We start from the raw sequence: 27,825 nt of genomic DNA, 5'->3' as shown, positions 1-27,825 counted from the left end.
CCTTCAAACGGCAGCTCAAGACCTTCCTCTTTAGAGAATATTTAGATTAACTTGTAACCTTCTTATTGTCTGACTTATGTATAGAAACTACAACAGAGAGAATAAAAAGTTGTATTCATAGAGATCAACCAGAATTGAGCTCTTAATCGATGGTAACTTGAAAGCACATTGTAAGTCGCTCTGAATAAGGGCTTCTGCCAAATGCCTTGAATGTAAATGTAAGTAAAGAGGTGAGAAACACCTGGGGGTGTTGTGGGTTTGTCATTTAAGACAGAATAATAGAAAGTGACATGCTTTTCTAAAAAATTAACATATTCATTGAATCAATTCATAAAATGCTCTCTGCAAAAGTTTATTTCAGCCCCTCTCTCTGCTTGATGATCTGCTCGGCCCTTCTCTCTCTCTCTCGGCGTTCCAGTTGACCCCCCGTCCGTCTTTCTGTCTCGTGCATGTCTGATGTCTGTTTCTGGAGGATGAGTCATACCAGCTGTTGACAAGCAGCGTGCCGCCTCTCCTGTCTCCTTTCTCCAGACACCGTCTGTCTAGGACTGCCCGACCCCTCCTTGTGCACACACCCACCCACCAACCCACTCACACCCGCCGCAGTCGCCGGAACATCCAGGAACGCAAATTCGCGCAGGTCAACGTGGCGACTCTAATCCTTCCACCTTTCTCGTCTCTCTGCCAGAACGGGGGCCCTCAGATGCTGGACTGGAGAGGTCTGTGCAGAGGGCTGCTCACCTTCGTCACAGACACCCTCAACGCCATCTACAGATGAACACGGGGTTACCCATGGCAGGGAGGCGCCGGCGCCCCCTTATGGGCCGATTCAGAACTGTTCTGGTGTGGAAGAGAAGTCCGCAGGATCAGATTTTTTCCGTTTTGGTTTTGTAAATGTTTTGTTGTTTCATTTTTCTGTCTCTCTGGGAGCCTTTTTTCGTTCAATGTAGCATTATGACTGAAGTTTGTGCCACGCGAGTGTGTGTTTTCCTGTATACTGTGAGGCGTAGAGAGAGAAGGCTCTTGGCAGTGGCGGTATTTTTCTGTGTCGTTGAAATTGCCTTTGACTGCACTACGCAAGACCAGTTCTCAGTTAGATCTTGCCAGCTTTAGCTTTCTCCACATGGGAAAGGGAACAGCGGGTCCTTTTAAGGCCTTCTGAGAAACACCCACAGAGCCTTACTTGCGCTGCACAATCAACATCAGCAATGGGGGCCACGCCTGCGCACCGTTATAGGGGTTCATTTTTTTCTGCTTGGACTTTTTTTTTTTCCTATGAAGCGCTTGCTCAGACGTCGTTCAGTACATGTTTAAATACAATTCGTTTAGAGACCTGTACAAATACTGTAAAACCTAAGTGCTGGATCTGTAACCAACTTCTGTAGACAATCGGTGGTGCGCTGGCCCCCCGGAACAGTGCAACTGAGCACACAAGTGTGTACCAAGACTTTGGGACAAAAGCCAAAAGCTCTGTTGAAGGCTCAGTCACCTCCAATGGAGGCTCTGACTGAGGTTGGTCAAGTTGTGGGAAGGCTCGACCGCAAACTCAGATGGCTGATAGCAGTGTTAATATTTGTAACAATGTATATATTTTTGTGGGAGGGAACAAGAAGGTATTAACTGAATAATATTGGCTCAGATGGATGATTTTTGTAATGTCTTTGGCCTGTCGATGAGATTTAATAAGTACTTAAAATGTGAGTTCTCTCTTCTTCTTTTTTTGTTTGTTTTGTTAAAAAAAGCATTATGAACTTTTCCTATTGTTATATCTTTTTCGTTTTCATTTGACCAACAGTTGAAAGCAGTTCATGTATTTGAATCCAGTGGATTTGATCTCGTGTGGTTCTGGTTAAAATGTGATTTAACAGTTTTTGAAAACATTGATATGCCCATTTCCATGCAAATAGTTGCCTTGGAGGAGAGATGGCTAAAAAAAAAAAAAGAAAAGTATAATTTATTTTCATGGTCCCACTTACATGTCTGTTTATGGGGGGAGAGTGTAGCAAGCAACACAGAAAGGATCTGTGTAATGTAATTAATGGGTAATAATAGTAATTTGTTAACGTGTGTATTAATTTAAATCTGTTGTAAAAACAGCATATATAAACGTTACAGCTCTGGACCAAACGCCCGGCACTGGGTATGACCACTGTCCTAAAACTGAAACTGGAACATTCCTAATGAGTTAGAGGTCATAGGGTAGGATGAAGTAGCCACTGATGAAACTGAGCCAGTCGTGATCCACCATCCTCGAGGTCACACTTTACTCTTGTTCACTGCCAGCTTCTGCGCTTGTGCTACGGGTGACAGACTCTGGGTTTGAACTTGACCTTCGCCTGTACATATTTCTCTGTGTTAAGCATGCAGTAGGGTCTAAAAAAATGGGGAGGCTCCGTGTTTCATATTCCGGAGCTGGGTTTTCACACCTCTCGCTTGGCCTTAGCTGCAGATTCCTTGTACTCGCTGCCCTGTCGTACTGTTTTCCACTGCTCCTCTGTTCCTGTGGAGAGCTCAAACTTGACTACTGTGTACTTTTTTTTTATCAAATGTGGGAGCCACCACAACATTTTGAGGAAAAGTGGTGTTCTTGAAGAGGCCCGCCTCATGACTTCCATTGGTGGGTTCTGTTCGTCAATGCACTCCCTCGTTGAGGGGCGGGGCCTTAAGTGTACTGTGAGGTAGCACTATTTCTGTGTTCATTCTCAATTTCAGGCCTTGTAAAAACAATTGCCGTTGAGACTTTTTCTATGTGATCTTTCTATTTACATTTTGTATTTTTTGTCTTTTTACAATAAATATGCTAATTCAGTCAATCCTGTGCAATCCTGTGTTAATTTCAAACACAGGTCCCTTGATATTATTTATTAAAATCTGTTTATTATAAATGTGCACATTTTTATAGAGAAAATGTAATACCATTTTATATCCTTTTAATATGCAGGAGCAAAATCATTTAACATTAAGCAGTGACAGTTGAGAATTTTTTCAGATTCAAATTTGCACCCAAATTATTGTCCTAATGACATTAGAAAATGATTTCCTCTTGGGGTCTATGACAGACACACACACACAATATAGACACACAAAAGGCACATTTTGTAGCCACAGCCACTGTGGTGGAACATTCAGCAAGTGCATTATTACTCTGAGGTTTATCTATGGAGAAGTAGCCCCACATGGTTCACACCCACACAACCCTGAGCCGCTGTGTACCACGGCGCATTTCCACGTGTGTACAGATGGCGAGCACAATAGAGAACACTCTTGTTTACTTTTGACCTGGACGTCCTTCTCTTTCTCTGCGTTTCCAAACCCCCCCCCCCAAAAAAAAACACGCCCAGTTGCTACACGCTCCCCTGCCAGTTAGTTCAATAACAAGCAGAGGGAGAGACAACATCTGTACAGGCTGTCCTCTTGAAAGGCCCTTGTACCTTTTTGTCACGAGTCGCATCGGCCCTCTGCCAAACCACAGGAGCCTTTTTCGCACTGTGCGACGGGAAAACCAGCTGATCTCTGGAACGGTTCCTTATCTCAACGCCATGCTGCTGTCAGCTGGCGGGTGTGTTCGTGCCGAAGGCCTCCTCAGGATCGCTAGAGAAGGTTGCGTCTTAATGAAAACAAAGGTCTTACTGTGGCAGTGCGCTAAGATAATTAATCCTGTTTTTTTTTGGTTTTTGCCTTAATCTGAGGAAAAGAGCAGTGGCTGCCCCCCCATCGCGTCTTAATCACCACCACTCTCATTATCGGCCTCGGGGCGGTTTTTAAGTAAGGTTTGTTTACTTCCTTTCTGTTTCTGAGTGCATGGTGCCCAGTCTTAAAGAAGCCATTTTGCTGTACAACTGTAAAACAGCTCATCAAATCAGACCACTGTCACCCGGTCCAGAAATGAAGAAGTGGTCCCTTGGCAGAGCCCATTGTCTTGGGGTAAAAAAACGAAACAAAACAACAAAGCTTCCTTGTAAAGATCTGCCAGAAGAACAATCATCTCCCTGTTCCTGTCCAACCAGTCATGCTGGGACCTCAACCTGGGCAGGATTCCTCCTCTGGAGTTCAGGTGATGAGTGACAGGAGAAGACAGGTCCTTTCAAGGCTTAGACCTGTCTGCACTGAGCACTGGCCCTAACCTATAAAGGTTCTACCACTAATCTATCCCTAGATCTCAGGCAGTATCAACAGGCCTGCAGTGAGAACAGAATCTGTCTGTCAATATGTCACAAAACCTTCACGTAAAAAATAATAAATAAATAAAAACACCAGAAAAGGCTTGATTTTGTGAATTATTATTTTATTACAAATGTAAAAACGACATGGTGTATTTTTAGTTCTACAAGAAAGGATGCTGGGGGAAATGTTTTCATCTGCGGTGTGGATTCAAGAGGCTGATAGAAGGGCTAACAGGAGGGTGGGAGGGAGGAGGCTCAGTGGATCACAACTCGCCGTGATTGTGTTCATGAACGAAGGCTCGGTCAGTCAAGACAAAAAAAAAAAAAAACGAAAGCCAGAAGGAAAAAACTCAATTTCTCGCGATGCCTGCCCCATCCTGCACGTTATGCATCCAGGCTCCGCTCACTTGTTGCTGAAGTAGTCCACCACACCGCTTCCTTTTAAACCATCGAAGAAGAAAAAGTTCCTGTGCGGCGCGTCTCTCTGGGACAGAGCCTGTGCGGTAAAAAGCACAAGCAAAGCAAATCAGCACAGAAAAGTTTTCTTTGCACGCGCGTTCCAAACGTGGTCCTGATGGGTGCGCGGCGAGGCTGTTTTGTTGCTTTTTATTTTCAGATGGTATGGGGCATTTCGGGAGCAGACTGACACCCGCCGGGCCATACGTGCGCCAGTGTTGCAGTGGGTTTCATCATGCTTGCAGTGGGCAGTAAGGAGAGGGTCTGGCGTCAGTCCACCACCGTGCAGCGAGAGGGCCGGCCCATCAACGAACGTCACTTCAGACATGAGATCATCTCCACACACACACACACACACTTAAATATTTTTCCTCCCAAACCTAGGCCAGTAACTATACAACATATCGATTAGAAATCTTACCTCCTGATATTAAATCTTTTATTAAGTCTTAATTTTTCTATAAAATATATATAAATACGAGCAAAACATCCCTGGATAGACTCTGTAAGATTACAAATTTAAGAACCCTTTTATGTGCTGACATAGCACCATATGAAAAGGTGCCGTACATTGTATTTTGCATTTAAGGTAAATGTGATGACATCAGACAAATAATTGATTGGATTGATGAATTTATTAGGACTGGTGTGAGTGGCTCATTTGCAGGCTTTGTTGGGAATAGTCACCCAGGTGCTTGATCTCTAGATCTAAGCACCGCCCCTAAATGTATATAAAGTACGATGTATCCCGGCCTTAGTTGGACAACTTTTTGATGACTGCAGTGCCAAGCAGCGAGTATCTGAATAAATAGAAAGAGAAAGATATCCAAAAACGTCTCCTGGTCTCTAAGGAAAAATTCACAACACCACAAACGGTGCGCTATGCCAAAGCACAACACTCACAGAAACACCATGCAGCTCACTGTTACCCCTTCAACCCCCACACAACCATCGCTGCGAGCCAGACCTGCCAATCTGCGGTCACCCAGGACTCCCATGCCCACGGTGTGCCAATATGCTGACAGTCCTGATCAAGCGAAGCTCTCAGCTCGGACCAGGCTGCTTTGGCCGGCGTCTCCGCCTGGTGCCCATCCGACAGGCACGTGCCAGCTCTGCCACTGGCGTTTAAAATCGCGCCAGCGCGTTTCCTCAGTGACCGTAAATTTACCTCCCCTCTGTCGGAGTTTCAGATATGTCGCCAGCTAATGTTCCGTTGGAACTCAGACAGATTCCAGAAGAGCAACCAGCTGCCCAAAAATCATTTCTGTCCCAAACCAACGGTCCATGGCCATTTCCTTACTGAGCGCTGGCAGCAGCTTGGGCTAGGCCTGTAAGTGTCGTGGTGCAGGGTGTAGCGCACAGTACGGCAAGCAATGGGTTTGCTGAAAGGAGGAGTAGAGAAAGGTGCGAGATTATTGAAATAAATTCAATGTTTGCATAGAAGGGGAAGAGAGAGTCGACTCCTAACACTGAAAGAGTACACTGCATGGAACATTTTAAGGTTTGAATATCCTGAGTGTACAGGCATCCTCTACCACAACATGTCTCATCGTCATGTTTCCACTGCACTACACGGACTGTTTCTCTTTCACATGGATCACAGTTCTATTCAAAATTTAGCTTTCATACGCTCTGCAAAGATTTTCATTTTTGTTTGCATTTTGCACAAATGACTTCATATGCTGCTATTCATATACTTTCCAGTTTCCAGTACTCAGTGCATCTTTGCATTTTGCACCACCCTTTAACATGATTCTACATATACTGTGTATACACTGCCTTAAAGCTGATTTTTACTTACAGTCTCCAACACCATGTGGATGTGAAAAATAAATCTCATGGGAATGAGATGAGCAGAAAATGAACATAATTTTTTCCCCAACTGGACAGTTTATTGTCAGTTACTATTGCTGCTAAGCTGATGCTCTGTAATCGCTCCTTTTCTCTGACATGGCTGTAGTGTCATTTTACTGAGTTTATTCATTAGACATGGCACAGTTTGAGGTCCGAGAACAGGAAGAAAATAGGCATAATAGATGGTCAAAAATATCACCTTGACAATTTCCTGTCCTAGAACCCCTCCAACCACAGCGCAGACAGGAGACATCTCAGAGAAGCAATAGCTGTAGAGGAGGACACAAAAAGTTAAAATCAAAATGAGACAAAGCAAAAGCAGCCCAAAACAGAGTACATAGTTGTGTCTTCTCGTTTCATGATTTGATTATGTGCAATGTGTCGGTACAATTTTGAGGAAAATATTCTGTAGCATTATTTTGAGATTTGGGATCCCAACAACTGGTCTAAACCTAACCATTTGAATCTTTAAAGAATTATGGAACACATCTGTTCAGCTGTTTAACTGTTTAAAACAGAACTGAATATTGCAAAAATATATATATGTTTAAGCTTTGGGAAAGATGTGTAGATGAAAAGGATATGTACAGTGTCTTGCATCACAGACATGTTACGCTGTTATTTGCTGATGCTGTTAATAATGGCGCTTTGTGCGGTTTAACAAGGCTGTGATCAAAAATTAATTCTTTTCTGCAGTTGTACAGCATACACTGCAGACACCTGACAAAACAGTCACCTGACAAAGTTGGGTGGAAGTAGGTCAATGCTGACCCCCATGGCCTCGAGTACATCCTCTCGCATCTGCAGCAACAGTCCTGAGTCCTCTGTATAGCTATCGGGCTGAGGGTCGCGACCTTTGTCTGTGCGAAACTTCAGCAGCACTGTTGGCGGGTGGTGGGAGGAACAGGGAGACATCACTGTTGTTATTTCAAAAATGAGAAGTGGCCCATGCATGTCCCTGCACCAACGATATGGGTCCATTGCTATACATTGTTACAAACTTCCTCCCACTGCATCCGCTGCTACTGTTCTTTACAAGGAGCCAACACCACCACCCACTCACTGAAAACACACACAGTTTCACATAGCGCTTGTTTGTTTTAATATTGGGGTAATGGGTGCTCTACCTGGACCAACCAGTGAGGTAGCATAACCTCAAATTAAACCAACAGGCTGCAGCAGGGAAAAAGCTCTTCCTCAAAACCCAGTCAGCTGTATGTCTCTAGGGACAGCAAGACTTTCAAAAGTGTCACGCACATGGCAGAATTTGTTTTTCCTGTCCGTTCGCTTTTTTTCCACTAGTATTTTAATAACACTTATTAAAGGGCAATCTGATTGGGTAAAGCCTATTTTCAGGGTGGGAGGGGTGAGACCTGTCTGTTTTCTGTCTTAATGTCACCACACATGACTGGCCATGGACAGCAGGTGATGGAAAAACGAGCGGTTGCGGATGAGGATGGCATTAAAAAAAAAAGAAAAAAGTTCAGTCTGCATTGAACACTGAGAGAGGAAAAAAAAAAAAAAAAAAAAAAAAAACACAACCCTGAAGGGAGGAAGAAGTCTTCCTGTTTGGCCTATCGTACACCTAACCAACTTCACCTAACATTGCATTGTCAGTAAAGCCTTGCCAAGGTCAAATCACAAATAAAAAAAAACCCAGGCTGGGTTAAAGGTTTTGATAAAGCTGTTTTTTTTGTGTGTAATAAAACGAGGGCTGACTTTCCAATCATCTCACATATTGAAAAAAAAAATCCAGCCATGTGCACAGGAACCCCAGTGGTGAAAAAACAAACTGATTTGAACACCACCTTTCTGAGCACATGAGCATTGCTACAACTACAAATACTTCTTGGCATATTGGGAGCATATGCATCCCCCCCAAAAAAATTTTTGCATATCAAAAAGCGCTCTGTGGTTTTGTTTTGGTGGTTGTCACACTCAGAGCTGATATTATCCCTGGAGGAGGGAAATGCTGCTCTGCAGTATACAAATTTTACTCATGCCTAAAACATGATCGATATGGAGGCTACAATTGTGTTCAACTGTTTCTTTTGCGACTCTAGCCATTAATATTATTCACACATCATTTGTGATTACAGATGCACATGGAGCTGCTGCTGTCATCTGTGTTTCAGTTCAGCTTTCAGAGAAACCAACTTTCTCACCTTGCAAAAGGAAGTAGCCTACAGGTATGTTCTTGAAGTTGGTCTTGGCCTTTCCACCCATCCAATCCACCTCCAGAGCTTCTTTTAATGAGCAGAAACTCGCAGTCTTCACACAGAGAGAAAGGTGGGGTGAGGTTTGGAAGTGAGGAGCAGATAAAATACAATGGATGGATCCAAACCTTTTTCACCATGGTGGTCTCGTTAGGGTCGACCTTTGGTTTCTTTGCCTCTGGTCCATCATTAGCATCTTCTGATTGCTTAACCACTTTAGGCTTTTCTCTGGAATGGCAAAATAATAATGTTGAGGGGGGGTGGTGGAAAGCTAAGATATACATTATTAACAACAACACAACCGAGAGCTACACCTACTCCACATATTGATGCTCCTGGCCAAGGTCAGCGAACATGTAACCATGGTAACCAAAAACATCTCCGCAGAAGACCTTGATGTTCTTTGGGGCACAAAGCTGGTCCACACGAACCATAAAGTCCCGTGAACAATGTGTCAAACACACCTTAAAAACAAAACACATATCTTTTTTTAGTATGAGAATCATAAAATGAGATGGCTAATGAAGCCCCAACCACTTCACATATAGATCACAATGATTTGCTTGATAGTCTTATGACTTTACAAGATCCACAAGTCAATTACACTACCAGTCAAATGTTTTTTTTAACATTAAAATTTTTTTTTTTTTTAAATGAAGGAATACAAGTGAATACACAGGACTATGAAATAACACGTGAGGTTATGTAAGAGAAAATGTGACATTTGATTTTTTTTTGCTGTGGCAACATTTCACACTCTCTGCCACTTTAAGCACCTCCATACAATAGAGAACAAAGCAGGTAAAAAGTCTCATAACAGATTAAAACAAACTTTCCCCTGCTCCAAAAAGAATATACTAAATATTCCTTATTGCATCAGACTCCACCTTAGCCGCAGAGTCGGTGCATTCAAAACTTTGGCTGGTAGTGTATTATATACAGTACATGTGCCTTACAGTATCCCACTAACAAATCACCGTCTGGTACATCACAGCATCTGTTGTGCTTAAAATAGCATGGACCTCAGGAGAGAGCTCAACCTCAAATTACAAACTCAATTGGAAACTTTTTTACTTCCTGTTCTCTCTTTATTATTTTCCTTTTAAAAAGGCAGCAGACCCACACAGCAAACCCCAAAATAACTAAAACCAACGCAAGTTATTGTAATATTTACAATCAAGAATTCTAAAATGAAACCAGAAGTGCTGAGTAAAGGGGAATGGAAAAACACTGGGTCTTGCAAAGACATTTTGAGGAATTCACGTCACAAGGAGAGAAAAAAAGTGCTTTCTTGAAAATCAAAAACATATTCGGAGCAACAAGGGCACTCAACTGACCAGAGGGCTTGGTCCATCTTATCCAAGGACCACAAACTGCACACACTCCCACATCACAGTCAAGATAACTGGAGCCATTATGACTGCCCGGCCCTTTTCTTATTCTACACTCCAATGAACCCTGACACACAGCAAGAAGAGCTGCCAAAGTCTGTTTGGAGGGAATGAGGAGTGTTCACTGTCATTCTCTTATCTGCAAAGGAGGGATTGTTCGGCGTGCCTCGGTTCCTGTTTACATGTATACACACCCGTTCGCTTTGCACTGCAACTTCTGTAGTAAAATACATAATTATTTTGAAATATTATGTAATTGTTACAAAAATGTTACAATTTCTAGCATAATTAAAAAATAAAGCAATTTATTTTATATAGTGTTGACTTACTTTCTAATATAGGATTGCTGATATAGCAATTATCATTCAGCATATTTATGTTGTAAAGAGAGACAGTATTTAAATTAGACATGTAAAGGGTGATATCAAATATGTTTAGTTAGCCTTCTGCATAATGCAGGCTGGATTAATAATTGATGGAGACCACAAGGGGGCGATAGAAAAACACTAATATTACATGTTTACATTCACAGGCGTGCTCAGCAATCAACTTCCTTCACGACACTTCGTTTTCATTCACCTACACCACAATTAAGGGGTCGTCTATTTATTTATGCCTATTTGTTATCTAAAAAAGCTGATATATAGCAATAATATAGCTATTGGCAGTGGTGGCGTAGCAGGTCAAGGAAACGGACCCGTAATACGAAGGTTGCCAAGGTGCCATTGTCATGGCTGCCCACTGCTCACCAAGGGTGATGGTTAAAAGCAGAGGACTCAATTGGTTGTGTCACCGTGTGCTGTGCTTCACAATGACAATCACTTTCACGAAACTGGCAATTAGACATGCTGGATTATTATAATATAACTAATTATAATAAGAGCTAATTAATAATTAGAGCTACAGACCTTTATAACCCTTTACAAATGAACATTGACCGGTATACAGAATATTGAAAATACACTTCCTGTATTGCCATAATACAGAAAATGGTGATGGTATGAAAGAGCCGACCCTGCCATCAGTATTCTGTATGTCGCCTGTTAAGGAATTAGAGTAGTGTAAAACAAGGTCCACTCAAGTTCAACTGCAGTTCAACTGCAATTGGGCGTCAAATTGATTTGGAACAAGTTAGAAAGGCAGCTTTAAAGACCTCGCCTTAACCCAGCGTGAACAAGAGAGTAAGAGCTTCACCATCTGATAACACCACGATAATGAAGATAAAAGCGCTACAACATCCTGACAGCCATGGCTCAGTCCGCCTCTTAACCCAGTGACAGACATTTCATCGGAGGCGCACAGCGGTGATCATTAGAGACCCTTTCAGCAGGAGAACTGGTGGGGCCATCATAGCCTGAGGCAAGAGCACTTTGAAGGTCTGATTCCCAACTGCAGACATGCAGGAGTGTGTGTGTGTGTGTGTGTGTGTGTGTGTGTGTGTGTGTGTGTGTGTGTGTGTGTGTGTGCGCGCATGTATGCCTGCAGGGTGCTCAGCACTTGAGGGAAGCAGCATGGCTGAGATGACATTTCCCCCTCCTCCATCGCATGTTTCAGAAGAAGGGGGGCACACGGGGACAGATTGTCCAGGGGGTGGACCCCTAGCAACAATGAAAGTCTTGCTGCATCAAGGGTAAAACAGCTAACAAGTACCAGATTGACACCGACTCTACAATGGGTGGCAAAATGTACAGGCATCAGGTTAAAAAAACAGGTCTGGGTGTGGGCATCTAATCTTTTCATCATAACAAAGAGGGCACACTCTGGACTGTATTTAGACCAACAGACATCAGGTGTGCCAGGTACCATCCTGTATCTTTCCATCCAGGCAAGTCCACAGTTACATTTCCAGCAACCATGTGTACAGCATGCAGTGGAAATTGCGGCTATTTTTCTGATGTGAGCACCGTGGTCAGGACCTGCGCTACAGAGAGATTTCAGTGGAAAAAGATTAAAGAGAATAATGCACCCCTCCTCCACAAAAGCATGTCATCATATATGCATGCACGCACACACACGCACACATACACTCCAATATACAGACACACACCTCCTTTTGCCTCCGCCTTTCCTGAACTTCCAGTGCTAGTCCCACTGGGACGTTTCCATTGGTTTGACTGTGCAGACAGGCTGAGAAGCAGCCCTTTCATGCTTTGAAAATTCACAGCATCTGGCACATCTTTCAGCACAAAAAAAACATGCTTTCAAAGGAATTTTCACTAATTATACAGATGTAAAAAGGTTACAGAGATAACCTAAAGTTACAATCGAGGGAAAAAAAATAAACCAATTAAGAGAACGGTACACACTACAAATCAAAAGCATGGGTGAAGACCACTGTTTTTCAAATCGACTCATCCTTCAGCCAATAAGTTATTTAAAAAAAACGGATTACATCATGTCAAAAGCTGCCTTCAATTACGACCTTATGCCATCTAGTGGACAATTGTGGGAACAGACCGGAGAGAACAAATAGCTGTAATAAAACAACTGAAACATTAGAGCTTATAAATGTTTCAAACATACCACTTTCAAATGTATTACTATATAGAATATCTGCAAGCATGTGAAAAATCACCATCTACATTATGTAAAGCCCAATAGCAGAAAACACAACAAAGCAACTGAAAGTAGTCAAGAAGAATAGAGGGAGTGTAATCTATTATTTTCATATCGTTATATTTAATCAGTATATTTGTTGGAAACTCAATCCCTCAATATAATTAAATCCTGTAATTGATTCAAAGAAATTAAGAATAGGAAAAACAATAAACAATTTAATTAAAAACATTTTAAGCAGATGAGAAATTATTGTCTTAAAGGTGCACAGCAATGTGAAAGTGTATGATTCTGAATTATTGCAAAATATGTTTAAATAGTTAAAATAGGCTGTATTCTAAATAAATTAAGCAATTTTTAAAAATGCTTTGTAATACATATATCTTATTGTTATCTTACTACAACATTAGGGGAATAATATATTATTTGGATTTTCATATACATTTATATTGCACTTTACACCTAGAATCATCACCAAATCCAATCAGCACAAGAGTGAAGATTTTAAAGTGAGTTCAGAATTTCAAAAAACATGCAGAAGATAAAACAAAAACCCACAGAAGTTTTGATTTAACAAATCACAGCCCACATAATAATAAGATTTTGAATAACTGCATAAAAAAATGATCTTAACCCATAACTGAAGAAACCTAGTCACAAGGACCATAAACTCACTGCATTAAATTTAAGGAAGAAGTCATCTGGTTTATCTTCTGCCTTGTCCGTGTCTGCTTCCACTTCCACCATCGGGTTGAGGAACTGGGCGCGCTCCAAAGAGGCCTGGGCTCGGTTCTGACCGAGGGCATCAACTGGGATCAGGAACTGAGCTCTACAGGACTCCTCTGTCACCTTGAAAGTAAGCATATAAAAGGCTACTTAACGGCCACCGTTTATCGGGAAGATGGGCTGCTGTGAGTCAAGCATGACACGTCGTACCAGTTCATGGTCCAGCAATGTCAGGCCCTTGACACCGGCAAGAATTAAATTCTTTGCTACTTCAGCTCCAAGTCCTCCAAGGCCAACCAGGAGCACACGGGAGCCCCGCAGTCTAAGAAAGGAATGTTATCTTGGGATTAGACGTGAAATGTCAGCTCAATAGAACTCACTCCCCCCCAAAAAATACACGTGATAAAACATTGAACATGCAGCCAAGTTGCAGGGTTAGGGTTAGCAGACATACATGATAGGCAGAAAAATGCCAGTATAATGCACAAAGCACAAGAACCCAAAGCAACGGAACCTGTCGGTTCTGAAGTGAGACTGAAAAACAAAGTTTCTTTTAATTTCTAACCTCTTCTGTGCATCCAGTCCCCACAGCCGGATCTGGCGGTCATACTGAGCGGCTTCTTCTTCGCTGATAATGGCGTCTTCCTTCTCAACCATATCAATCATCCTGATGCAACCGTCAATATATTAACGATACTGATTGTTCAGAAACTAGGACAACGGCGGCGCAAAAGAGAAATGTTTATTGATTGTTTCAATGAAAATCCCGCTTTGTTCGGTTCGAATGTCGCAGAGTGATGACGACACACGTACACACAGCTACGTACAACGTCAACGACACGGTCCCTTCTGAATTAGTCTGTAGAACCTTTAAATCAGAAGAACGTGTATTGTCCATTCCATTCTCTGGCTTGTAATTATAGAAGAATGAGCACTGTTCTAGACAGTTTGAAGAGAATTCCTTCATTCTTCCTCATATCACAACAGTCACAGCATGGATGTGAACTTATATAAACAGTTAATAAACACCGAATCGCGATTCAAACTGGTACATTTTATAACAATATAAAAGAAATACTTTGTAGGCGTATGGGTGATGAAATGTAAAGAGCGAGTAACGCTCGGCAATTTCCGTGAGCGACGTCGGCTTACGTAAACAACTACGCGGTGACGTCCGAAAAGCCCCACCTCTTCTCTTTGGAAAAGAGGCTCCGCCATTTTAAGCATACGAGTTTCATTTTACTGCGCTTAGGACGGAGCACCTCAGGAACCAATTCAACAAATATCTCTTCTAAACTGTTAGTTGGGAATTAACTATGAACTGAACTCTGCCTAAAACCATTCATCAAGTAGCTCAAAGTCAGTTGACTTTGCATAACAAGTAGTATCCTGTGTCGACGTTTTTTGCACTTAATGTAGCTAACGTTAGAGGAAATGGCTGTGGAAAGCATGACTGTCCATCCAAACTCCCCAACAACCAACCACGAACACACCAGCCTCACTGACGAAAGGTCGAGTAATTCTACAATCATATTTCTATCCAACTATTGATTTACCCTGCGCTTTTTTAGTCATAAAAAAGCCTGGGCTTCCTTCTTTTTTTTCCTTTTCAAAGGGATTAAAGTCGCCTTTTTTCTGTGGAACAAGTACAGAGGTAACGAACGCCATCTTGAAACGTTGCACATCGCAGTCTGGAAGGTCAAACACGAACCTTGGATGTATTCAGAATTTTGACATAACCGAGCGATCTAGCTAGATGTGCAGCAAAGTTACTTTGGCTCCGAAGAAAGAAGTGACCGTCCTTTTCCAACCGCTGCGATCCAGCAAAGTTCCGTCTCCAACACCGAAAAGAACCAATGAAAGGACAAATACCTGGAAAATGACGAAATAGCCTCGCCATATTTATATCTAGAGAATTTGTTAACCACGCTCAATATTAATAGATGGATCTTGTATTATTTCGAGCTCGAGAAGAGAGCAGAGCCAGTACATGTGTTTTAGCATAATGTGAGCTAAGCCTCATTGTTGACGACTAGCTAGCTAATAATTTGCCAATTTCTAACTTGCGTTAAAACGACTACATTGACCTTATGACGATCTCACACAAGTGTCTAACCAACTTTTTAACGAAATCGAGATTTGTTACATTTATCAGACTGCGATTCTTCGAGTAACAGGAATTTCGGATTTGCTAAAAAGCCAATGACGCAGCGTGTAAGCTAACACGTAGTCTCTCTTAGCTAATTTAGCTAAACTTGCTGTAGTCTCGACCAGTTGGTAGTCTGCTGCGTCTGCTCAAAAAATGTTGTGTCGTTATATATATATATTTTCTTAACACCCGCTAATCGTTCGTGTATTTTGTGACGTACAAATTCGATTTGGTTTTCGGTACGGTCGTCGTAGCACGGAACTTGTGTGCTAGCAAGCAACGGGGAATTTAATCGCTCGCTTGTCATTAATTTTTCTGGAAGCACTAACGTAACTCGAACTAACGGCGTTGTTGCGATGCTGCTGAGCTGCCGTAACCGAGTGGTTTGTTTCAGATAGTGTTAATTTGACTGACAGCTGGATTGTCGAGTTTGCTTTGTGTAAGATTATTTTCATGACCCGAAGTGTCCAGTTGCCCCCTCGAAATTCTGTATCCTGAAAGTATAAAACGGTTTCTGTCAACGCATTATCATATTGTTTTTATTCCCAGTCTGACCTTGATAGTTTCCCATACAGTGTTCTTACCCCCAGGTACCAAGGGCCAAATTAAACATCAGACCCTGTACTGGAATCAATGTTTCAAAAGCATATCAGATGTTTGAATATGTAAACATGAAATTTTCCCTATATATCACCCTGGCTGTCATATGTATATGCCCCAGTTCCAATGCCCAAAGCCCAGCCCAGTGACAATAAAGTGAGAAATCACTACTAGGCTCAGTTTCAAACCAATGGATCAGGGAACCTTTAGCCCAACTTTTGAAGGGAAATGTGAAGATAGCCTATCACAGTAAGTACTTCACTGCAATATTTTACAAGGCTAGTACTGGAACGTAACTATTTATTCTTGCATGATAAAAGTAGTGTAGCCTTATTTTGAGCATCATAAAGCAAGTGCGTTTACTTAAAACATTTAGTCGTGGTCCCACCACAGCGTTTTAAAGTTTATGCCACTCTTACAAATACATAGTCGGTGCATTTGAGAAACAAATTTCCTTTGTTATGACAAGTGGACAGAACTTCAGTTATTCTGTCTGCTTTAAGGTTTGAACTGATTGAATTTGGGATGTGTTTTTATATTTATGACCCATGTCTAAAATATGTACAGATGTTTGTGCTTTTCACTGAATCATTATAATGAAAGCATTATAATGGGGCAGTGGTTGGCCTAGCAGGTATCGGAATCAGAAGGTTGCTGGTTCGAATCTCGAACCGCAAAGGTGCCTCTGAGCAAAGGACCGTCCGTACACACTGCTGCCCACTGCTCACCAAGGGTGATGGTTAAAAGCAGAGGACACATTTCATTGTGTCACCGTGTGCTGTGCTGCACAATGACAATCACTTTACTTTCACTTTCAATATAAAAACAATTAGTCTGGGTGCAGATTCCACAGCTGCCCAGAATGGCTTAGTGCAACTAGTGACTCCTGTTTGGCTCGAAGGCCAGAAATCATGGTGTCAGGGGACTGCTGAAGTACAGACTGTCCTCAATGAAGAGAAACTGTTCAATAGGGCTGTTTGTGCTCACAGTTGTAAAAGGCCTGGCCTGGTCTGGTCTTGTAGCTCCCAGCCCATTTATCTACCAAATAACTAGTTTTTAAGTGAAGTGATTGTCACATGTGATACACAGCAGCACAGCACACGGTGCACACAGTGAAATTTGTCCTCTGCATTTAACCCACCACCCTGAGTGAAAAGTGGGCAGCCATGACAGGCGCCCGGGGAGCAGTGGGTGGGGACGGTGCTTTGCTCAGTGGCACCTCAGTGGCACCTTGGCGGATCAGGATTCGAACCAGCAACCTTCTGTTTACAGAGCCGCTTCCTTAACCGCTAGGCCACCACTGCCTAGTTAAGAAGATGTCTTGTTTAGTTTTTAAGAACTCTGGCTACTCCTTTTGTATTTTGTCAATTCTTCCCAACTGTACCAGCAATAGTCAAAATAGACTTTAATTTAACAGGTACTTTTAGTTGCTTTCGGTTTCCACAGATATAATGCAGACATGATTGGTCTTGCCAACATCATTAGCTGTGTTAGTTACAGGCAGCCAAATGCAAGACATTTTTGCATGCATGCAATAGATAATTATGCAACAAAGGGAATAACATTTAGGGTAACTATTGGCCATCCATATGACAAGTGCACTGATTGTGTGACTGCCAGTTTAATTCAGTCTAAATTCTTGTTAGCAAATAGAAATATGTAAGCAGAAGAGGAGTTTCTATGTAATAACACTGATATGAATCTTGCATGTAAGTCATGAAATACAAGTCTTCAAATTGCACAAGTGTTCAGAGTTGGAATAGATTTTCTGTGTGTTAAGTTTGACATTGGACTTAATATATTTAGCTAATTGATTTTTCATAGCATGTCCCAATAATGTTAAGCGTGAGTTTATGCAGTCAGCTTATACTGTGTGTTGTCTGTTTACAGACGTGAGGATGGTGAGCTGGAGGAGGGTGAACTGGAGGATGATGGAGGAGAAGCTGAGGTGCCCAGTGGAGAGGGAGGAGAGCCCCAGGAAAAGCCCAAGCACAGCAAAGAGCGCCATGCTAGTGGCTCTGATGATGACAAAGCCCACCGCCGCAAGAAAAGAAAGAGGAAGGAGAGGGAACGGGAAAAGGAGAAGAGAAGGGCAAAAAAGAGGCGCAAATCTAAACACAAGGTGAGTTCGCTTATGCTCCTTGTGTACCTCACTGTGCAGTTTGCCTGATTTTCTTAGTATTTAAGTAAGAATCAAGCAGCACCCTCAGAATTATTATTTTGTGTTATAGCGGCATGCTTCGTCCAGTGATGACCACTCTGACTATAGTGACGATTCAGACTACAGTCTGAGTGAGAAGAGAAAATACCGGGAGTATAGCCCCCAGTACCCGCCCTCTGTAAGTTCTGCCAGTGTTTTGCCTCAATGCCTATCGTCACATGATCTTATGTACTTTTTCTCTTCACCTTATCTTATGCACTTCTGGTTTATCAGTGAAATTCACAGCCAGTAATCATATATTTATCTTAATCCAGTCCCATGGAGGCTACCCCCCACCCCCTTCATCTGGTCATGGCGGTCCCATGACCAAGAAAAGTGGCTATATGAAGATGGACAAGCAGTCATATGGGGGCTACGATGACTATGAGGATGACAATTACGAGGGTGAGGAAGACGAGGACATGGTTGATGAGGATTACGATGACTTCACTAAAGAGCTCAACCAGTACCGCAAAGCCAAAGAAGGGAGTGGAGGAAGCAGCAACCGTGGGGGCAGAGGTAACATATCACCAAATAAATTCTTAACCAGCCGTTCATGCAATGTCTTCAATTCCCTTTTTACATGTCTCACTCTGTAGGGGGTAGAGGCAGGATGAGGAACCAGCGAGGTCGTGGCGGCAGAGGTGGAATGAGGGGTCGCGGTGGGCGAGGGGGCGGCATGGGGGGTGGTGGACGAGGTCGAGGGCGGGGAAAGATGGGTGGCGATGATGACGATGGAGATGACTATTATGGGGACGACATGGAGGTGAGTCTAATGTTGCCCTTCACCTGAATGTTCTCTTCTTTTGACTTGATTTTTAGATGTGCCTCTCATCCTCACTTGTGTTTTTCAGTATGGTGATGATGATTACGACAACATGGGGGAGGATGACTATGATGATTACTCAAAGGAACTGAACCAGTATAGGAAGTCAAAAGACCGTGGACGTGGTTAGTAGCTGCTAGGGTGAAATAGCTTGTGACAAAAAAGTAAATTTCCCTTAATAAATAAGGTTAATTTAATATCATTGTTTTTCTTTCAGGAGGACGAGGAGGCCGAGGCCGTGGGCGAGGCAAAGGAGGCCGAGGTATGAATCGAGGCAGAGGGAGAAATCGTGGAAGGGGCCGTGGGTGTGACCAGGGCAACGATGAAGATAACAATGGCAACATGGATGTAGGTTTTATTAAGCCCTTAACATTTGTCAGTAAAGAGACCATCAATATACATTATTGATTTATTGCGAACATAATTTCTATGTTTTTTGAAGGATGGTTGTGGCCACAAAAAGTCTGACATGGACAAACATGGCCAGGACAAAAAAGGAAAGGCCATCTGCAAGTACTACATAGAAGGCCGTTGCACATGGGTAAGATATATACTCCAATCTAACATGCAACGTATTTTATTTATTGCATTTTCATTTGTTGCTCTAACTTTATTTTGTTCTTTGCGGTTTGATTGATAGGGTGAACACTGCAATTTCAGCCATGATATAGAGCTTCCCAAAAGGAAAGAGCTCTGCAAGTTTTACATCACTGGCTTCTGTGCACGGGCGGAGAATTGCCCATACATGCATGATATCCTTTTCTGATTGTTATCTCTGTAGATTTTGAATTATTAACACCGTGGTTTTTGACACATTATAGAGAATGCTGTTGTCTTAAGAATCAGGATTTATTGGCCATGTGAGATAAAAAAAAAAAGGTTTCAAATGTTTGTTTTGTTCTGCGTAAGTCCCTTGACTCCATTGCACGTGATTTCCCCTGCAAGTTATTCCACACAACTGGCACCTGTGTGAACGGAGATGAGTGCATGTTCTCCCATGAGCCTTTGACAGATGACACCCAAGAACTGCTGGACAAGGTGAGTCACCTTGTCAATTTGACCATGTAGAACAGCACTAAAATGAGACACTAATATAACAAATTTGGACTGTTCATGAAGATGTTAGCAGAGGATGCCGAGGCCGGTGCAGAGGATGAGAAAGAAGTCGAGGAGCTGAAGAAGCAGGGAATTAATCCTCTTCCCAAACCTCCACCGGGTGTGGGACTGCTCCCCACACCTCCAAGACCTGGACCACCTGATGGCTCCCCAATGGAGTTTGGGATGCCTGGGCCCATTCAAGGCAACATGCCTCCCAGCTGTCCTCCTGGTCCGCTTGCTGGCCCTGTAAGTGGTCCTTGCCCTGGTGGTCCAGTTCCAACTCCGGATGGTCCTTTCCAGGGTCCACCTAATCCCAATGGCCCACCGCCGCCACCAATGGGCCCTCCGCAGCCATGTCCCAGCAATGCAGGGAAGAAGATCCCATCCCTTTTTGAGATTGTTGTGCAGCCTACAGGACAGCTGGCTCAGAAGCTCGGTGTTAGGTTCGTCTTCAACCAAATTGTGTTGTTTGACACATTGAGTAAAGAACCCGTAACCAAATGTGCTTCTTTTTTCAGGGGTCAAGCTCCTGGTGCTCCTGCAGGACCTGCTGGGCCTCCAGGACCAGGTGTACCTCAGGGAGGACCTCCGCCTCGCTTCCCAGGCCCACCACCCCCTGGTCACATGGGGCCAAATGCCAGTGGAATGATGCCACCAGGTCCCCATGACATGCCTCCAATGGGTGGTCCTAACATGAATCAGGGACCACCCCCCATGGGTCCTGGTCCTCCAATGATGGGCAACTTTGGGGGTGTGGATGGGCCACCACCACAGGGTATGATGCAACAGGGCCCACCATCCACCGGAGGCAACTTCTTTGAAAACATGTTCCCTGTACAATCAGACTCTGAAGGAGGAGATGGTAAGTGTATAATGTCTCCATACTGACTTCAGTGATTGAAGTGAATTGTGAAACACTGCACCACAACACATGCAAGTAAACTGAAGTGAAGAGGGTCAGAGTGACCCTGATAATTACATGAAATACGTTGAAACCTTATCATCAGAGATATAATGAATCACCACTGATACAGTATGTTCTGTGGAATCGACCCTGCAGGTAACACCTTCCAGGGTTTTGGTGCAGTCGAAGAAGGCGCTGGCAGTGATCAGTCCCATGGCAACATGGCAGTGGGTTCCACAGGTGGTAGCGATGGGCCTGCCAATGGAGGCTTATCCAATCAGCAGTCTGGAATAACAGTGCCAGACTTCCTGCCACCAGCACAGCGTGTGCTGTTCATGAGGATCCAGCAGAAACAGCAGGAAGAGGAGGAGAGGGCCAGGAGGCTGGCCGAAGGAGGAGCTGAGAGAGAAACAGAAGGTACACACAAACGTTTCACGTATACTGTTATGAGTGTCAGACAAACACAGCTTCACCATACTTACATTACATTACAGCAATGAGCAGGTACAGGGACAATTCTGTGACTTGCTCAGGGACAGAAAGAGGGGTCACCTGTTTCAAGGGCTGCTACCATTTTTTATCAAAGTTAGTTTAATGAGTTTAATACGATATGAATAATCATCACACATAAATGGCTGAAGTGTCCAAACCATGTTCCATGGGGACCAAGCCTGTTCTCCACAGTCAGCTTTAGATGGCACTTTTCACCATGTTTACTCATTAATTAGCATGACAAACATATTAGAGCTTGAATTTGTGGATCCACAGTTTTGATTAGTTTTATTATTATGATTGTTTTGTGTATTTATTTGTTTGTTTGTTTTTTCTTCAAGGTGATTCTGCAAACTGGTATTCAAGTGAAGATGAAGATGGTGGCGGAAGCGTTACCTCGATATTAAAAACTCTGCGGCAGCAGACTCAAACCACCCCTAAACACGATGGTGCCCCTAGCGACCCGCGGCTAGCCAAAGCATCCACGTCACAGCCTCCAAGTCGCCCAGCTGACCCCCGCCTTGCCCGTGACCCTCGTCTCTCAAGAAACCCTGAGGCCAGTCACACAACATCTGAACCCAACCCCTCTGCCTCTCCTTCTTCTTCTTCTTCTTCGTCATCGTCCTCTGCCCCCGTGGATCCACGCTTGGCTCGCCATGCATCTTCCCTCCCACCTAAAGCAGATCCCCCGTTAGTGTACAAGCCTCCTGCTCTGTCAGCACCCCCAGCTGAGGAAGAGGAAGGAGAGAGGATGTTGCGGGAAAAGCCAGTACCTATTCCTCTGGACCCTCTGATGGGCATGGCCTTGCGCGACCCCCGTTCACAGCTCCAGCAGTTCAGTCACATTAAAAAAGACATTGTCCTGAATATGCCCCACTTTGCAAAGGCTGTGCTGTGGAGCCCAGAAGACCTCATCCCTCTGCCGGTCCCCAAACAGGACTTCCTGCCATTGCCTCCTGGCATCCCCCCTGTGGCCTCCATGGACCCTCGATTATCCCGTGCTCAGCAACAACTTCATACAGCCCCTTCTGGCCACTCTGCCCCTGCTTCTGACACCCAGAACCAGTCCTCCTCCTCCATCCCAGACTTTGAGCTGCTCTCCCGGATTCTTAAGACTGTCAGTGCTTCATCCAGCCCCTCCCAGAGTTCACCTTCTGCCACTGGACAAGCGGGAATGAGTCCAACTCAGCCCCAGTCCTCTGAGAAACCTGTAGACCCACGCATGGCCCGTAAGCCCCCCGCCGACCCCCGACTCCAGCCTCCAAAATCTGCCCTCAAGCCCCCATCAGAAATGCCCACACCTCAGCCTGCCAGCTCTGCACCCTCTGCAGCTCTTCCAGCACCCACCATTGCACCCTACGACCCACGGCTACTGTCTGCGGGTGGAGTAGGCCGGGGGGTGGGCACAGGTGGTGGCATTAGCAGCAGCAGCAGTACCAGCAGTGGCAGCAGCAGCGTGTTGAGTGGCATCAGCCTCTACGACCCCAGAACACAAAGCTCAGAGAAATCCGAGAGCTCGACGTCGGCTAATGCCAACACCTCCACCGAGCCGAAACCGGGCGGGGACGCCTCGGCCAAGCCTAAGGCCAAAGAACCTCTCTTTGTACGAAAATCAGCCCTGGATCAGCCTGAAGATGAAAAGAGCCCCGGAGAGCCCGCCACCGACCGCTACAACAGCTACAACCGACCTCGACCCAAGCCCTCGCCCTCGCCCGGCGCCTCAGGTGGCTCCGCCTCCGCTGGCTCGGACCAGACCCCAGCGGCCGTCCACAACCTGCCTGTCTCAAGCACGCTGTTCAGCATGGTCAAGCAGGCCAATAAGCCCAGTGGCACGGGCAGTCCCTTCGGCGGCAACAGCCCCGCCCAGCCAGACAGTGCCGAACAGGACGCTGCTTCCCTAAAGGATGTTTTCAAAGGCTTTGACCCAACGGCTTCACCGTTCTGCCAGTGAACACTGATTGAACACTGATCCCCATGTGTTGAGTGCGTTGGTGTAAAGGAGAGGGAGGGGTGCGCCCTGCCTTCTTATACAACAGTGTTTGCAGATCGAACTCTATGGACTTTTTTTCGGGGGGTGGATGGGATGGGATTACGATGGAGGGGAATTCATTGGTATTTAATACAAGGGGAGATATATATTTTAGAACTCCAAACGGCAAAATAAATATTCCATTTACTGAAATCCTACTCTGAGCAGTATAAACGCAAGTCACGCCTAAGCTAGACTTTATCATTGAGATTTTTATTTGGGTTCAAGGTGACTTTTGTTGACACTTGCTCTCCAACACCCCTCCTACCTGTACCTCGGCCATTTTTTTTTTTTTAAGTATCCAGTGAGTGCGACGGGGAGATGATGATGATGATGTTGATGACCGTTCCCTTTCCTATGAAAAAAAGAAAAGATAAAAAAAGTCATCCCCATGTTTCAGCTCTGTGTTGGTCGCCACTTTCTGCTTAGGCTTCCATGTGTCTACTCTGAGTGTAAGAGTTTTTAATTTTTTTAACAGCTCTTGTGTGTCTGCACTGTATTTACTCTGGCCATGTTCATTTCTTGACTCTCCTTCTGTGATTTGGGTGGGGAGGGGGTTTTAGCCCTGGTTTAAATTCTCTCCCGACCCTCTGAGGAAACAAAAACTGTACACAGCTGTTGTGTGTCCATCTGTCTGTCCGTCACATGTGAAATATGATCATTTTAATTTATTTTTTATACTTACCAGAGACCTGTTTCCTTATTTTGTCACATGACAGTTGAATCTAATCATTTTATACAAAGTATATAAATATTTTTTTCCTTCATCTGCATTTAAAATGAACGGATTAAAATGCACAACCAGGGGAGGAGCAACATACGATTTTTTTCTCTTGTTTCATTTGATAATGCAAGCAACAAAAACCCGCTCTGAGTGTCTTGGCGGTAAAAACCAAGATGCAAAGTAAATGCTCATGTTCCCCCCCATTTTGGTTTGCATGACAGTGACTTTGATGACCCAAAACATGTCCATAAACCTGTTTACTGTAGGTAAGGTTTTGATGTATTTAATAAAGGCAGTTCCATATTTAAAGATAATTGCCATGGCTGCGGATCAGTGTTTCTTGACCGTGTCATGGTTCCTGCTCAGTGTGAACCCAGGTTGATTTCCACTGCATTGTTCCTTCACATCATTATGTCAATCTTGCTGTAACTGTTACTGATTTCAAAATACATACAGCCTATTGGAATATGTGTTCTTTCCTGCCTTTGGTTTATCATGAAATGAGAAAAACGTTTTCATGATTTACTGCGACCTTGTGAACTACATGTGCATACAGTAAAATTTTTTCATAATCAAGAAAGCTGCACGCCTTTTGAAGAGGGTTTTTTTTAACCCCTTCCAGTACACTCTTGCCAAAAATAATCTGTGGCTACTGCATTCTGTTGCTGAAGAATTTTTACAATTTTTACATTTTCTGCTGTTAAAATAGCTGGAATTTTTTTTAGGTTCTGCATGAATTCAACTGTTTGTGCATATCACAGCATTTAATAATATCAACTGGTAAGTTTTCTGGAATTAAAACATTATTTAATGTCCAATAATAGCAAAACTGATTAATAGCAAAACAAAGGGGTTGTAAGTTGCAAAAGTATTAACTCAACAAGACAAAAATTTCCCCAACATGTGTTTTTATGCTGTTTGGCAGTTTTATGATGGAAAACCATGAGAGGAGTTGGCTTTAATCTTAAAAGCAAATGCACTTGCACGTCTTGAGAACAGCTCTGTTATTCGAAGGGGCGACACATTCAGTTAAATGACAGTCTGACAACAGCGTATTGTTGTGCGTCCATCCACACTATTGTACATCGTCCCAAATTAGAGGAGAAGTAGTAACCTGAGATGGTCTTTTTTTTGCATTATATTCTGAAGACATCACCAGACAAGTCCCATGTGCTGCGACTTTTATTGCGCTCTGAAATGACGAAACTGGCTAGATTTACCAGACCTTTAGATTTACTACCTTTTTTCTTTCTTTCTAGTGAATTAAGAGATTAATTTAAGATCAGTTTTAATATGTTGGGTTTTATAGAGCGTGCAATTGCCCTCTCAGTTACAAGTTGTGGAGTAAGTATATTTAAGCTTCTTAAGTCAGCCATTTAAGAGAACGCCGGCATGTATATATAGTCGCCCTGATCTTCTTAAGAGTTGAACTAGGCCGTGGTGTTCAGAGGGAGTCTAGTTTTGGAAGCAGTGTGATACAGTGTGGTGTTGAATTTGGTAACTGCAGAAAGCACCGATCAGAGCACATTGGGCCCGGGCAAGATGGGGACGCACCCATCTGTGTTTTTCGGGAGTATGAAACGCGCGGGACATGCTGCACAGCTGTCCACGGCCAAGTGAAAAACGTGCGCCCCGTGCAGAACGTCATGCTAAATGTCTGGGACCCTCTCCTTCAAAATTCCCATGCGATCCGTACTGCCGCCCTCCCCCACCACATTCCAGCCCTTTCTGCGGAATTCCTCCCAGCACTTACTTTTCCTGGGAAGAGTCCGCTTTGTAGCCGGCGGTAGATCTCTTCTCTGTGACGCAATTGCCGCTTGAGAAATTTCATCTCATGGTTTCTTTTTGGAAACTTCCAGAGACGTGGGATGATGTCGTGTGCACAGCGCCGTGTGGTTTCAGTCTGTGTATAATAACACTTTTAAACGTGCCGCTTGTGAAGTTCATTTGCAGCAGACACTTAAAAGACGGCAGTTACACACGCCACTTTTCCATTCTTTCAGCTGAACACAAACAGGGGTGTGGCTGTTGATGAGGGGCCGCCCAGAACTGTGTAGGGGTACTGAAGTGTTGATTAAAAGTGTGTTGCATAACAGGTAAGGAAGTGTGTTATCTTAACGGTATCGCATGACAAAAAAGTGTCCCGGAGACGCAGCGGTGTGCCAAGGTTTGATGGGGGCAGGACTGCCCCTCGGCCCTCTGGGAACGGGCCTCAGGCTGTATATTTCTTTCCCGCTCAGCCGTAGCATTTCCCAGGTCCAAAAAATTCCATTCTTCACGTTATCAGCCCGCAGACAACAGTGCAATCTGCTAATTGTTTTATTGCACAGTTGGGTTTCGTTTGCCTGCCAACTTTTATCACAGCGCCGTCCGTCGCAGCAGCATTTCTAGTCATGATCACCGGTCAACGTGGTTTTATTTAGAAGTGAGCGTGGCTCAGTACTTCCAATGTACTACTCGTATAATGTCGTTTAATTTGGTTTAATTATTAATTATGTCCTTCTGAACTATTTGAGATCACTTGCATTGTAATTACATCTGGGTGCGACAGTTATGTACTAAAATAGAATGTCATTTTCTCAGGAATAACGTCTGCACATTAAGAATGTTCTGAACCTTTCAATTTGGCTTTGAAGATTGAAAATGAGAGTTCTGTCCTGTTCTACCGAACCTCCATAGCAGGCGCTGGTGTCTTTGGTGTTTTCCTAGTAGGAGTGCCTTCAGTTTATATTTATGATCATACTTCCTTTCCCCTCTAGTCCTCAGCTATTTCAGGCTGTTTGTTCAATTCTTCCCTCTTCCGTGACCCACCTATCCACCCAGCGCTGATATGGAAAGAGAAGGAAACAGGAGTGTACTACCTCCCCCTCAGAGGAGATTTGTGTGTCTTTGAGACCAAATGATTGCACATTTCTATGTCATGTGTCCATTGCATCATCCATCATCGTGTCCGCAATCACAGACAGAACAGTTTTAATCACTACACTCCAAAAAAAAAAAACATCTGATTCATTGATGACAAAGGGAGGGTCACTGGTGAGCACACGTCTGGAAAAACTATTTCCTCTGCTGGGGTTTTTACTCAGCCGCTTCTTTCTTCAGTGTGTTTGTCATAATGACACAGTTTGAGTAATATGAATACTCCTAACAAAATTCTGCTTTATTATACTTATGAATTTTACCCACCCAGTGCAACACTAAAAAAGCCACTGCTTTAAAAACATGAGAGAAAAGTCGGTGGAACTTTGGTAAATGCCTGTTTTCCCGTTCCTGGTGGTGTCATCCTTTTCAAACATGGACCGTGTTGCTTTCCACCCCTGGTCCCAGAGTGAGTTGAAGCGATCAGAGCACGGAAAATATATGGTCATATCCAGGAATTCCCAGAATTCCAGTGTCTGAGGTCACAGCTCTGGTCAACTGTTTAAAACTTTTGACAACTTC

At 43.7% G+C, this 27,825-nt stretch overlaps 2 protein-coding genes across 3 annotated transcripts; one reads left to right on the top strand and one right to left on the bottom strand.

Annotated features, from left to right (window-relative positions):
• Window positions 1–4,268: 4,268 nt before the first annotated feature.
• sae1 (SUMO1 activating enzyme subunit 1) lies at window positions 4,269–16,155 on the bottom strand. Its single transcript, XM_028961591.1, has 9 exons — window positions 13,928–16,155; window positions 13,573–13,684; window positions 13,312–13,485; window positions 9,008–9,153; window positions 8,818–8,917; window positions 8,639–8,744; window positions 7,210–7,354; window positions 6,673–6,742; window positions 4,269–4,659 (listed from the first exon to the last, which is right to left on the bottom strand). Exons 1-9 carry the CDS (start codon window positions 14,026–14,028, stop codon window positions 4,567–4,569), a joined length of 1,047 nt encoding a protein of 348 aa, XP_028817424.1. The 5' UTR covers window positions 14,029–16,155; the 3' UTR covers window positions 4,269–4,566.
• Window positions 14,577–24,850, top strand: zc3h4 (zinc finger CCCH-type containing 4). Of its 2 annotated transcripts, none has more exons than XM_028961588.1 (14): window positions 14,577–14,873; window positions 18,002–18,233; window positions 18,343–18,450; window positions 18,587–18,830; window positions 18,911–19,077; window positions 19,166–19,262; window positions 19,355–19,485; window positions 19,580–19,678; window positions 19,778–19,889; window positions 20,066–20,175; window positions 20,257–20,678; window positions 20,754–21,097; window positions 21,296–21,556; window positions 21,973–24,850. In XM_028961588.1, exons 1-14 carry the CDS (start codon window positions 14,797–14,799, stop codon window positions 23,580–23,582), a joined length of 4,014 nt encoding a protein of 1,337 aa, XP_028817421.1. In that variant the 5' UTR covers window positions 14,577–14,796; the 3' UTR covers window positions 23,583–24,850. The 2 variants fall into 2 exon arrangements, with proteins under 2 accessions (XP_028817421.1, XP_028817423.1); XM_028961590.1 differs by lacking the exon at window positions 14,577–14,873 and adding an exon at window positions 14,882–16,360.
• The last annotated feature ends 2,975 nt before the right edge of the window (window positions 24,851–27,825 follow it).

This window comes from Denticeps clupeoides, chromosome 19 (assembly GCF_900700375.1).
Source record: "Denticeps clupeoides chromosome 19, fDenClu1.1, whole genome shotgun sequence".
Lineage (NCBI taxonomy): Eukaryota > Metazoa > Chordata > Actinopteri > Clupeiformes > Denticipitidae > Denticeps > Denticeps clupeoides.
The sequence above is the reverse complement of the archived record's forward strand: the minus strand, read 5'-3'. Positions and strand labels throughout refer to the sequence as shown.